At 47.2% G+C, this 13,993-nt stretch overlaps 1 protein-coding gene across 1 annotated transcript in view; it reads left to right on the top strand.

Moving 5' to 3' along the window:
* DMBT1 (deleted in malignant brain tumors 1) overlaps window positions 1-13,993 on the top strand; it is a 57,862-nt gene that overhangs the window by 25,961 nt on the left and 17,908 nt on the right. The window contains exons 17-18 of the mRNA XM_054382308.1: window positions 1,321-1,632; window positions 11,124-11,138. Of these exons, the coding sequence (XP_054238283.1) occupies window positions 1,321-1,632; window positions 11,124-11,138 (327 nt within the window). The remainder of the gene's footprint in view (window positions 1-1,320; window positions 1,633-11,123; window positions 11,139-13,993) is intronic.

Here is a 13,993-nt window from a genome sequence, read left to right as displayed (position 1 = left end):
CCAAAGCAGGGCCACAGGGATGATTAGGGGACTGGAGGAACTCTCTTATGGGGAGAGATTGAGAGGCTTTGGCCTCTTTGGCCTGGGGAAGATAAGATTCAGAGGGGATCTGATCAATGCATGTAAATATCTAAAGGGTGGAGGTCATGAGGATGGGGCCAGGCTCTTCTCAGTGGTGCCCAGTGGAAGGACAAGGGGCAGCAGGTACAAACTGGCACACAGGAGGTGGCACTTGAACTCAGGCGGAGAGAGTTGGGGCTCTTCAGCCTGGGAAGAAGAAGGCTCCAGGCAGATCTTATAGCTACATTTCAGTTTGTGGAGGGGACCTACAGGAAGGCTCTGGAGGGACTCTTCAGGAGGGCTTGGAGCGACAGGACGAGGGGCAACGGTTTGAAAACAGAGCAGAGTAGATTTAGCTTGGAGATAAGGAGGAAGTTCATTACAATGCGAGGGGTGAAATGGTGCCAAAAGTTGCCTGGGGAGCTGGTGGAGGCTCCATCCCTGCAGACGAATATCCAAGGGGTCAAAGTCGGTTAGCCCCTGAGCAACCTGATCTGCTTGGAGATGTCCCTCCTCACTGCAGGGGAAATGGACAAGATCACCTTCGAGGGTCCCTTCCAACCCAATGCATTCTGTGAGTCTGTGAACTTAAGCAGAAACCTCTTTACTTTGAGGGTGCCAGAGCACTGAAACAGCCTTCCTAGAGAGGTTCTGAAGCTGCCTCCTCTGGAGACTTTCTAAACCCACTTGGTTGCATTCCTGTGCAACCTAATCAGGGTGTACCTGCATTGAAAGGGAGGATTGGATTAGATAACCTCCAGAGGTCCCTTACACCCCCCACCATAGTGACTCTAGCATTCTAGGATTCTAAGATTTTCATTGTTCCCACTGTGGAAGACCACCCTGCAGAAAGCCTCCGGCTCTCCGTTGCCCAGCTGACAGGGTGGTACCAGCATCCCCAGTGCTGCGAGGAAACCTGGCCTTGCTCCTTCACCCACAAGGTCCTCACTTGCTGCTTTCTCCTCCTCCGTTACAGATGCCGCAAGAACAACCCCAGCCAGCTTCACAGCTCCTCCAGGTGGGTCTGAACTTGTCATGATTTTCATGGCCACTCCTTCTGGGGCTCCCCGTCAGAGGCTCACAGGGTGGGGATTGCTCCTCCCCGTGGCAGACCGGCGCCAGGGGAGCAAACAGCCGAACTGAGCTGGAGGTGGCAGTTCTGGTGGCCTGAAACCGAACGAGTGTGGCAGTGGCATGCTGAGAGAAGGCACCTGAGTGCTAGATGGCTTTCCCATCTTGTCCCTCTCTCCCCTTTTCCAGGTGCCTTCCTGAGCCTGGTGAACGGCAACAACCGCTGTGAAGGTCGTGTAGAGATTTACACCAACGGGAGCTGGGGCACCGTCTGTGATGACAGCTGGGACCTGAGCGATGCCCAGGTCGTCTGCAGGCAGCTGGGCTGTGGCTCTGCTCTTTCTGCACCCTCTAATGCCTACTTTGGACAAGGCTCTGGCAACATCTACCTGGACGATGTGCAATGCACGGGCAGTGAGTCCTCCCTCTTCCAGTGCAGGAACAACGGCTGGGGCGTCCACAACTGTGGCCACGGTGAAGATGCTGGAGTTGTGTGCTCAGGTACCGTTGCTTGTGCCTGCTGAATGCTGGGACACGTTCAAGATGTGACCCTTTTGTGTCCACGCTTGGCTGTGTGTTCAGACAGTGTGTTCCGAGCTGTGGGAAGCAGCTCTGCAGAGAAGCTTCTGCTTGTGCCAGTGGGCAAGAAGTTCCCCACTAGCCAGCCGTGTGCCCTAGAGGCCAAACACACCAGTGCTCTTCTGGGCTGCAACAAGAAGAATGTGGCCAGCAGGTCAAGGGAGGTTCTCTTCCCCTTCTATTCTGCCCTGGGGAAGCCACACCTGGGGGTACCGTGTCCAGTTCCGGGCTGCCCAGTTCCAGAGGGAAGGGAAAGTACTGGAGAGAGCCCAAAGCAGGGCCACAGGGATGATTAGGGGACTGGAGGAACTCTCTTATGGGGAGAGATTGAGAGGCTTTGGCCTCTTTGGCCTGGGGAAGATAAGATTCAGAGGGGATCTGATCAATGCATGTAAATATCTAAAGGGTGGAGGTCATGAGGATGGGGCCAGGCTCTTCTCAGTGGTGCCCAGTGGAAGGACAAGGGGCAGCAGGTACAAACTGCTGCACTTGAACTCAGGCGGAGAGAGTTGGGGCTCTTCAGCCTGGGAAGAAGAAGGCTCCAGGGAAATCTTATAGGTACATTTCAGTTTGTGGAGAGGAGGCTCTTGAGGGACTCTTTAGGAGGGCTTGGAGCGACAGGACAAGGCGCAACGGTTTGAAAACAGAGCAGAGTAGATTTAGCTTGGAGATAAGGAGGAAGTTCATTACAATGAGAGGGGTGAAATGGTGCAAAAAGTTGCCTCCTGAATGCTGGGTCATATTCAGAATCTGTGCCTTTCTGTCTACAACTGGCTGTGTGTTGGAGATAGATATGTTCAAAGATTGTTTTCATTACTCCCAAGGTGCATAGACCCTCAGTGCCTCTGTCACTGACATGAGAAGTTGGCAGCAACAGCCTCAATGCTGGGAGAAAACCTGGCCATGCCCTTTCATCCCCAAGGTCCTCACTGGTTTCTTCCTCTTCCTTCTCTCACAGATGCAAAAAGCACCACCCCTGAACCATCAGCTACTCCAGGTGAGTCTGCTCTTTGCTTTTGTTTGCTGCCTTCCTCTGCACCTGTAGCAGTTCCTGCTGCAGAGCTTGGAGTTGTGTCACTTGCTCCCTGCAGTGCCTTTGGTAGAAATCACTCTTGGCTCTAACTCGTCATGTCCTACACATCAGTTCCCTTTGTCTCTCTGACTCTGTGGCTGCCATGGATTCCAGAGTGTGTTGCCTGTGAGCTGTCTTCCTTCTCCACTTTTCACATTCTTTGAGCCAGAAGCTCTTGCTTGGTTTCATCCATCTGTGCCATTTGCCTATCAATTCTGAAGTGGTAGGGGACAGCCAGTCAGAGGTCTTTGCAGAGGTCATCACACTTGTAGCTTAAGTGTTTCACATCTCTAGAGATGTAAGCTTCTGTTGTCATGGACTGGACACCTGAAAAGTATTTCCATTTGATCATTAATTTCCATTTGATCAGAAATGAATCAATATGCTTTACATCTATATTTTATTTGTTTTCTTTTTTTTTCTCCTGTTTTTTTTTTGTTTTGTTTTGTTTTTTTGCTTGTTTGTTTCTTTTTTTTCCAGCTAGGAAATATAATTGTGGTGGCTTACTCTTTAATTCCTCTGGAACATTTCAGAGTCCTTCATATCCTTCCAGTCATCCAGATATTGCAGATTGTTTGTGGGAAATACAAGTGGCAAATAATTTCCGCATTATACTCACTTTTTGGAGTGTTCAGTAAGTAAAACTCCTCCTGCCTGGGCAATGATCAGGTCCCAAATATCAGGTAGATCCACAGCTCCCAAGCACAGTTCCCATGTTTATAAGTGAATTATAAATATTGTATGGGAATTGTGTGAGTGCAGTGTCTGAGATGATGATTTGTTCAGCACTTCCAAGCTTATCAAATCCTTTTTTATTGCTCATTCCCCAGTTTGCAAGGTGGATGCCAGAGTGCCTACATTGAGGTCTATGATGGACCACCCAATTCTTCTCCTCTGCTTGGGAAAGTCTGTTCCAGTTCTTATCCCAGTTACACATCGTCCTCAAACCTCATGACTGTCAGATTTCACAGTGACTCCAGGTACTCCAGCCAAGGGTTTCGTGCTGAGTACCAGTCCCTTCCAGCAGACCAGACTTCCAGTAAGTTTCATCTCTGTCTGAAATGTTTTCCTTGCTCACAAGTTTTTATACCCTGCTTTTCTTGGCTGACTAAGGATTTGTTAATGTTGCTGCAGAAATCCCAAACAGATGCCATTCCTGTTAGAATTTCAGAACTGCTTATTGACCAATCACTTCCAGACAATCAGTACTTTTTTCCGTTTTAGGAAGATCTTCAAGCCCCAAAATAATTGCCTCTAGGTGTTTTGTGCCATGGGCAAACTGTATTCTTATTTCTCCTCATCACATCATTATTCCTGCATACTTTTTCTACTCTTGTGGACAGATTGTCATAGAATCAAAGAGCTGTTGTTAAGAAAGGACCTTTGGAGGCTTCCTAGTCCAACTACTCAAAGCAGAGCTATTGCCAGCCCATTCTAAATTTATTTACGTGAGTCTTTAGAAACATTCAAAGGATGAAATCTTCAAAGTCACTTCTCTGGGCAAGCTGTTCCAGTACTGCAGTCGAAGCAGCAAAATTTATTCAATATGCACCCACAACCTCCTCAGTCACATTCAATCGCCATCACACCTAGCTCTGTTGTCTTTGTTAGTAGGTCCCTGTCACTATGTCATTATACCAAAGGCAAATCGCTCCCTGGGATCATTGCTTTTCATGTCACGGCCTCAGTGAACCATCATAAAGATGTTTCAGGATCTCCTTCCACCCAAGCAGTGTTTCTCCAAGCCAGCATTTCTCTCTACACTTTCCACAATATCTTTTGAATTCTTGTTCAGGAAAAACTCTCCCTTAGCAGTTTTGATGGCATAATCTCAAGACAAAAGCCTATTGCAGGCTACATATTTTTGTTAGAAGAGTCACTGAAGGTCAGCTGGAGTTTGTCAGGAGCTATTGCTTATTCACATCTAAGTCTAGAGTGTAAAAATAGGTGGTTTGGCTTACAAACTCTCTCTTCTCAATGGCAGCAGCTACTGCATTTGTTGAAGCTGTAACATGCAAGTGTGATCAAGTGCCTAGAATTACTAACAACTGCTGGTTTGTTGCCCCCAGCCCTTGTGTGTCTGTCGAGCTACATGCGCGCAGCGCTGGAGAGACCCCACCTGGAGTCCCAGGGCTACTCGGTGTGGAACATCAGCTTGTCTGACTCTTACTGTAGCCCAACAATTACCTCAGCTGAGGTGATATTCAACGTGCCATACAACGGATGTGGTACACGAAGAGAGGTTGGTGTCAGTGTATTTTGGAGAGCTCTCCAACCCTGGGTGTGGGAATTTAACAGGAGCCTGGAAAAGTGGCAGGGATTGCAAGGGGTGTTGTAGCCCACAGGTACTCCGAAGCACAGAGAAGCAGTGGGTGATTCTGGAGCCTATCAGAGGATAGTTTATGGTTGGGAGAGATGTTTAAGGTTGAGTCCAACCTTCAACCTAACACCACCACGGCTATAAAACCATGTGCCAAAGTGCCATGCTTCTTGAACAGCGTCAGGGACGGTGACTCCACCACCTCCCCAGGCAGTCTATTCCAGTGCCTGACCACTATTTCAGTAAAGAAATTTTTCCTCATCTCCAACCTAACCCTCTCCTGGCACAATTCCAGGCCATTTCCTCTTGTTCGATCACCTATACTAGGGAGAAGAGACCAACCCCCACCTCACTACAGCCTCTCTTCAGGGAGTTATAGAGCAATGAGGTCTCCCCTCAGCCTCCTCTTCTCTGCACTAAGCAATCCCAGTTCTCTCAGGTGCTCCTCATAAGATTTATTCCCTAGACCATTCCCCAGCTTTGTTGCCCTTCTTTGGACACGCTCCAGCCCCTCAATGTCTTTCCTGTAATGAGGGCCCAAAACTGAACACAGTATTTGAGGTGCAGCCTCACCAGTGCCGAGCAGAGGGACACAATCACTTCCCTAGGCTTTGTTAAATATTCCTACTTACCCTGCCCAGGGTTTAGGTAATTCCTATGTCTGTTTCCCAGTGGTGTTCTAGAGAACAAAGTATAGGAGACAGTAAAGTGAACAATCCCATGCAGGCCACCTGGGGAGTTGAGGATGTTCTTTCTGACTAAGGCTAGGACCTGGCACATGCCAAGGTTCACTGCAGTGCCTGATGTGAACATGACTGCAGGGGATAATGTAATGCTCATCTCATGTGTTGAACAGGGCAATGGTGAAACTATCACCTACTCCAATGTGATAAAAGTGCCTGCTCCTGGTGGCACCCTCATCAAGAGGAAAAAGGACCTTCGCTTCCACATCAACTGCAAAATGCTCCAGAACACCTGGGTGCAAGTCATGTACATTGCAGATGATGATGTCATCAATGTCAGTGAAACCCAGTACAGCAGATATGATGTCAACCTGACCTTCTACAATTCCTCATCCTTCCTGTTGCCAGTGCAGGACTTCCCATACTACGTCGACCTGAACCAGAGTTTGTTTCTTCAAGCCTCTCTTCACAGCTCCGACACAAATCTGTTGCTGTTTGTGCACACATGCGTGGCATCGCCTGACCCTAACAATTTTGAGACAGGGACCTATGAGCTAATCAGAAGTGGGTAAGAACTTGCTAAAGAATTACTTTCAAAGTATCCATTTGCATATTTCTGAAAGTGCCTAATTTATGAGGGAGGTTATTTAGGGCCAGCATACATTGGTTGCAATTCTCAACCCAAATATAGAATCATAGAATTGTCAGGGTTGGAAGGGACTTCAAGGATCAGCCAGTTCCAACCCCCTGCCATGGACAGGGACACCTCACGCTACAGCAGGTTGCTCACAGCCACATCCAGCCTGGCTGCAAGAACCTCCAGGGATGAGGCTTCCACCACCTCCCTGGGCAACCTGTGCCAGTGTCTCACCACCCTCATGGGGAAGAACTTCTTCCTCATATCCAATCTGAATCTCCCTACTTCTAGTTTTGCTCCATGCCCCCCAGTCCTATCACTACCTGACACCCTAAAAAGTCCCTCCCCAGCTTTCTTGTAGCCCCCTTTGGATAATGGAAGGCCACAATGAAATCTTCTCAGAGCCTTCTCTTCTCCAGATTGAATAGCCCCAACTGTCTCAATCTGTCTTCATAGGAGAGAATACATTTCTAAGGAAGACTTTTTGGCAAAGCCTGGAGAAAAATCTCATATGACAAAGGACTGTCATTCAGCAGGTACAGTCAAGCACCCATGCAGGCAGTGTGGAAAGTGAAGTCTGAAACAGATGCCTGAAATATAGGGATGCCAAGGGCTTTATCTTTCTGTACATCAGAATTTTAGAGTTTTGCAACAACATAACCAGAATACAAAGAGTCTGTTTAAAAAAAAAAAAGAGAGATATAAGTTGATAATTTCTTTAATCTGTTCTTACTGTTGTAGAAATTTAAGCCATTTTGCTTAATTTGATAAAAAATGTGCCTTTAGATTTGAAATGGAAAAGTTGTGGGTTGTTATAAAGAGTGCAAAAGCCACAGGGAACAAGAAGCATAAAAGTACAAAGGTTGTCAAACCCAGGAACAGGCTCCCCAGAGAGGTGGTTGAATCCCCGGATCCCTGGAGGTGTATGAGAGACACAGAGATGTGGTGCTGAGGGACATGGCTTAGCACCAGCCTTAGTGGAGCTGGTGGAATGGCTGGGCTTTGATGATCTTAAAGGTCTTTTCCTGACTGAAATGATCCTGTGATTCTCTGATTCTAAGCATGGCTCTCAGTGTTCCAGGCATGGAAGTCTCATGCTAGTTTATTTCCCTTCTCTGCTTGGTGGGATTTGAATTTCTCTGCCTCCCTGGCAGGTGTTCACATCAGTAACAGCAGTGTAGGAACCTACTGCTGAGTCAGGCCCGTGACAGGCTCATAGTCCCACACCTGGGTCAGGACAATCCTTGGCATCTCTGCTCTGCTCTGGTGAGACCTCACCTGCAGTGCTGGGTCCTGCTCTGGAGCCCTCAGCACAGGAAAGCCATGAACCTGTTGGAATGGGTCCACAGCAGGCCACAAAAATAATCAGAGGGCTGGAACACTTCCCTTATTGAAGAAAGGCTCAAAGAGTTGGAATTGCTCAGCCTGGAGAAGAGCAAGCCTCGGGGAGACCTTATTGCAGCCTTTCAGTATTTAAGGTAACTATAGGGAAGTTGGGGACAGACTTCTTAGCAGAGCCTGTTATGACAGGACAAGAGGGAGATTTAGGCTGGATAGAAGGGAGAACTTTCTTGTGCTAGGGAGGTGAGACACTGGCCCAGGTTGCCCAGAAAGATGGTAGATGCCCCATCCCTGTAAACATTCCAGGTTGAATGGGGCTGTGAGCAACCTGCTCCAGCTGAAGCTGTCCCTGCTGACTGCGGGGGGCTTGGTCTGGATGACCTTTAAAGGTCCCTTCCAACACAAACCATTTCATGATTCTGCTCTGTGATTCTATATTTAAACTCTAAACCATACTGCACAGAGAGAGTGTGAGAGTGTTTCTCTTCCCAGCAGCTAATGCATTGACTTTATATCACCTCCCCAGGTGCATTAAGGATCCTACCTACTCCTCTTACTACTCCCCATGCAGCAGCACTGCTCGGTTCTCCTTTAAAGCCTTCTCCTTCGTGAATCGCTACCCAGCAGTGTACCTGCAGTGTCAGCTGGTGGTGTGCAGGGACCGTGACTACTCCTCCCGCTGCTACCAAGGCTGTGTTAGCAGGTCCAAGAGGAATGCAGATTCTTCTCATGAAACAGTGAATGTTGTTGTTGGACCTGTCAAGCTCCGGGAAGGTCTCACCAAGCAGAGGAACGCTGGTAAGTTGAATTAACTGACAACCTCAGACTCTGTGTTTGCGTGCCGGCTCAGGACTGACACCCAGCTCTCAAATACTCCTTTCCTGGCTGATTCACAGCTCTGCTCTAATTCTGATGGGGGATAAAGATCTTTTATAAAAATGGCTTGGCAGGTTTACAGGCCTTTTCCTTTCCATCACAGTTTAGATCCTGCACATGGCAAAATGCAGCTCTGTAGAAGCGGAACTCGCCTCCCTGCAGAGTTTAGACCATTCTTCAAGGCTCTCTGTGCCTGCTTGGAAGATCTCTTATTTATTAACAACTAATCTACAGGTCCCCTTGGAAATGTTGTTTTCCAGTGTCCGGGAGCTGCTGTAAGCCAGCATCTTATGGTTTTTGAGCGTAAAGACCACAAACTCTTAGCTGCTCTTTCATTTCTTGTTTGGCGTGGCCACAGAATCATTTGTGAAACAATCTGTAATAAAACCATTTCATTTCTGATCAGCTACAGATTGCAACCTTTTAACTGAGCTTTGCCTAATTACCCCTGAAGTTAACTAGCTCAGGAAAACAAATCTAAGCCTCTCTCTTTCTCTTTTATGCACAGAGCTGGTCTCTGACAAGCAGGTGAAAGCAGAGTCTGAGAGCTCGGAGCCTGCTGCTGGCTCCCACGTTCCTCTGGTGGCCGTGCCCACCGTGGTGGTGGTCACTGCTCTTCTCACACTAGGAGCATTTCTTCTGAAACGTAAGCGGCAGGAACCCGTCCCCTACCAGATCATGTGAGAAGCAGTCCCAGACTTGCAGGTGGAAGGATGCTTTCACCAGCTCCCAGCTTTGCAGTCTGTGTGGAGGACAACTCTTAAATGACTGTTCTGCCAACCAGATCTCGTCTGAAGGATGTAACACACAATAAACCAATGGAATTAACACAAACTGAACTCACCAAGGAGCTTGGCTTTACAATCTTCAAGTCCAAACACACCTGAGGCCTGAAGAAGAGCCTATTCTTGCATCCCAGCATCCAAAAGAGCTGCCACCTTCAATGCTGGACATTTCAGAGCATCGCAGCTGAGCTCCTGGTTGAGTGTCTGGCTGAGAAGACTGATTTAGGTGACTTGAGAAAGAAGAGCTGATTTCTTTTGCCATTGCTTCTATGCAGATGGAACACAGTCCAAGAACAATGTATCCTTGTGGTAAAAATACCTCAGTAATGAGCCATGAGTGAAGATGCACAGGGACTGCATTTCAGGAATTGCTCCTGTGCAGAATTCCATGTTCTGGGGGGTATGGTTCTTCACAATTACATATTTCTCTGAGAAAATGTAGTCCATTTCCAAGACTTTGTATAAGGCCACTATGATCAAATCTGTTATGTCAATATGTAATTAAAAATGCAGAAAAAAAAAAAAACAATAAAACAGTTGTGTGGTTTTTTTGTTTTGGTTTGGGTTTTTTTTCGGAGGGATGCAGGGAGGGAACTTGCAAATGTGCCACCTCCATGTCTGAACTGCCAGCTAACACATTTCCAGGTTGGAGAAGGTGGCTTCTGACAAGGCATCTTTGCCAGGCAGTGATTCCTGCCCTCGTTCCTATGCTTTTCTGCCCCTGCATTGGGGGTGGTGGTGGGCAGAGAATGTGCGTCAGTGGCAGTGGGACCTGTCCCCTGTCACCATGTGAACAGACAATAAAAACAGAAGCTGGAAGGAGCTGCTTACTACAGGTCAAAAGGTCGTTAAGTACTGGATTGAGAAATGTTCTTCTTTAAACTTTCCTATTTTCTAGCCAGCTATGAGAAAGGGAAGTTGGTTTGGAACGGTGCAATGTACAATATGTGGGGTGAGCCAGAGGCAAAGCAGTGACATGTAAAAGGAAGGTGAGCTGTGTCTAGGGTGACATCCTGACCTGATGAGGAGGATGTGGGCAGCTCTGACAGGAATCATCGTTGCAGCCTGTACCATTTTTAACTCCAAGCTGCCCTTTCCTGGTGTCTCCAGGCAGACCTCCTGTCAGCCCTCCATGCTTTGGAGAAGGGAGCTCACAAGGGGGAACTGACACTGCCCACAGAAAATCAAATGGATTTTGTTGTCCACATATGAGCACCAAGAACTGAGGGAGGGTCCTGCTCTCCTCTCTGCCTACAGCCACCTTCAAAGGGCAGAGCAATCCAGGAAACTGGCCTGCCTTTCATCTAGTCCCGTTCTGAGGACCAGACATTGTCCAGGCTTAGTGGAATCCAGCAACCTGCTCACCAGAGTGAAGGCTTTCCTGGACCTGGGCTTTCCTACTTTTCTAGAAGAGAACCCTCTCCCCTGCTCTTCCCAGACCTTCTCTTTTCTCTCCTGCCCCTGCTCCTGCTGTGGCCTTGCTGCTGTGGTATTCTTACCCCACCATTTTTCAGGACATAGCTCGATGGCACTTTTCTACTTCTCCTAGTTCTGAATATTGTTGTGAGCAGAGAAGCAGTAAGTTACCAGATCTGGGCTGCTGGTGCCTGCAATCTGCAATGTGCCTGTGCTGTTCAGAGCTGTCTTCTCAGAGCTCCAAAATGGAGATATACAAACCTTGTATCAGAATGCAAGGTAGGAGTACCAAGAACAGGTTGCCCAGAGAGGTGGTGGAAGCCTCATCCCTGGTGGTTTTTAAGACCAGGCTGGATGTGGCTGTGAGCAACCTGCTCTAGTGTGAGGTGTCCCTAGGGGCCCATGGCAAGGGAGTTGGAACTGGATGATCCTTGAGGTCCCTTCCAACCCTGACAATTCTATGATTCTATATTAAATATTGCTGTAGAAAATGCTGCTGAACTGTTTGAGCAGCTGGTGTCTCAGGCTCATCCTTGTTTCCTAATGTTTTCCTGGATTCACAAGCGCTATAGAAATGCAGATTGAAGAAAATTTGATTCAATAATGAAGAAAGGGGAGTGCTCTGAAACACACCTGCCTGGTGAATGATCCCTCTGCCAAGAACCTTTCTTCTCACCTCCTGCTGCCCCACATTCAGGGAATCTTCTACTAGTAAAGCCAGTGGGTTTGACTCAGTGGTGGGCAGTTCAATGGGACCCCCATTGAACAAATGCAAATCGATTTGTGCTTCACCTGACACAGATAACAGAGCCCAGGAGGCCATCAAGGAACTGCTGAATTAGACTAAGCTGCCTCATGGCATCACAACTCATGGACCCAGACTATCATTCCTTTGTGCAGAAGTCTGTGGATGCCTTTATTGCAGTGTGGGTACTGTGTAAGTAGGTACACTTACACAGTGTAGGTGAAAGGTGGTTAATACTTTTTGTCTTTTCAGTGGTTTTCATTTGGACCTGACAAAAACCAGCAGAAGTCTGCTAACAACAGTCAGAGGAAGAAAAAGTGCTTTCACAGTTTGGTGGAGCTTCTTTCAGAGAGTAATGTGCTGAGAAACACTTCAAGCTGCCAGAGAAAGCCCTGGACAACAAAAATATGTTACTGCAAGAGACTTACCCAGCCAATGGGAAGGATGAAATGTGCTATATAGTATCCACATTATCTAATTCAAATTAATTGGAATGTAGCATTTAGCTATTCCTGCTGCACAGAGATTGTCTGATAATTAAGGTCCTTAGAAATATCTAGATCTTGGATATTTGTAGTCAAGAATTCACTTGTGAAGAATGTAGTGAAGAATGAATTATTCATTTGTTGTCCAAACTGTCCTGAGCAGTCTGACGTGGTAGGGCTTTTTCACATAGAATCATAGAATCAACCAGGTTGGAAGAGACCTCCAAGATCATCTAGTCCAACCTATCACCCAGCCCTAAGCAATCAACCAGACCATGGCACTAAGTGCCTCATCCAGTCTCCTCTTGAACATCTCCAGCGATGGCGACTCCACCACCTCCCTGGGCAGCCCATTCCAATGGGCAATCACCCTCTCTGGGAAGAACTTCCTCCTGATATCCAGCCTATACCTCACCTGGCACAGCTTGAGACTGTGTCCTCTTGTTCTGCTGCCGGCTGCCTGGGAGAAGAGACCAACCCCCACCTGCCTACAACCTCCCCTCAGGTAGTTGTAGACAGCAATGAGGTCAACCTGAGCCTCCTCTTCTCCAGGCTAAACACCCCCAGCTCCCTCAGCCTCTCCTCATAGGGGTTGTGTTCCAGGCCCCTCACCAGCCTGGAACTTGAGCCACCTGGGAATCGCTTCTGTGTCCCCTTCCTCACCACCTTACAGTTGTTACAAGAGCTTGGAGAAGATTTGCTGTCCATCTCTTACTCTTGCTTCACTGGTTGTAGTGTTTGATTGGTCAGTCAAACAGAGTGGATTTTTTTCTCGTTCTTGCCAAGACCTCAAAACCAGAAGAGTATGAATAGCAAACACCAGGTGTTGTCTACATTTCCTCATTCATGTGCTAATGTGGTTGTTTGGATAAAAAAGAAACATATTTACCCTTCTCAGCATTCACTTTCAAGGCTTCCAGCATTATCTTTGGCCTCTTGTGATTTGCACTTCCTTCTTCCTTTGTGGAATGGCCTTACAAGTCATTCCCATTTTCTCTTGGTGTTCCTTGGACTTTAGTCTTCATCCTTGATGATTTTCCTTTGGGCTCCTGGACTTCAGTCTTCATCCTTGATGACTGCTCCTAGAGGCAACACATTTGTACATGGTAAAACTTGTCCCACAGATTGTAGCTCCTGATAATGCCATCCAAGATATGATGGCTCCAGAGGTAAGAATCAGATGAGGAACAATACTTTGGTCTTCAGTGTTGGGATGGTTATCAGCTTTTTCTCGTTAAGTGGTTAAAACACAGAAAGAGAGGAAAGTAACCACTCTGGCAGGAGTGATGAAGGAGAATTCAGCTTTATTTCATGTTGTGGAAAAACTTGGGCCTCATTCTTCAAGGAATGGCACAGCTGTAATTCTCATGACACAAAATGAAACAAGGAATATTCTTCATAGAAATCTGAACCTTTTTTCCCTCATTTTGATGGGTCAGAGGAAACTTTGATGTTAAGATGCAACCTCTGTAATTGCTTAACTACACATAACCCCCACTGATTTTTTTGGTGTGGCTTTCACAGCAAGTTATCAGTTGACCCTGATTCTCTTGAGGCTTTCTCGCTCTCTAGCACCCTCTCAGTGAATGGGGTTTTGTCTTGAACTTAACAGAGCCTGTAGGGAATGGGTTACTATCAGAGCTGAAAGTGTTGACTTCAATGTCAAGATTCTTCAGAGATGCCCCAGTCACTCTTGAACAGGGCCATCAGGTCTTATATTATTTTAATTTAAGTATACTGAAGCATTAAGTCAGTCAAGGTTCCCTAGGGAGATTTGCCACCAACTTATGAAGCACTTTTATTATTTTGCTGAGGGAAGCCCATTGAAATGTCAAGATTCCACTACCTTCCCCACCAAGGAATCTCACCATGAAATATTGACATTTATTATCCAGAACCAAAAAGTATCTTTGAATCTCAGAA

This window comes from Indicator indicator, chromosome 7 (genome assembly GCF_027791375.1).
Source record: "Indicator indicator isolate 239-I01 chromosome 7, UM_Iind_1.1, whole genome shotgun sequence".
Classification (NCBI taxonomy): Eukaryota; Metazoa; Chordata; class Aves; order Piciformes; family Indicatoridae; genus Indicator; species Indicator indicator.
The sequence above is the reverse complement of the archived record's forward strand: the minus strand, read 5'-3'. Positions and strand labels throughout refer to the sequence as shown.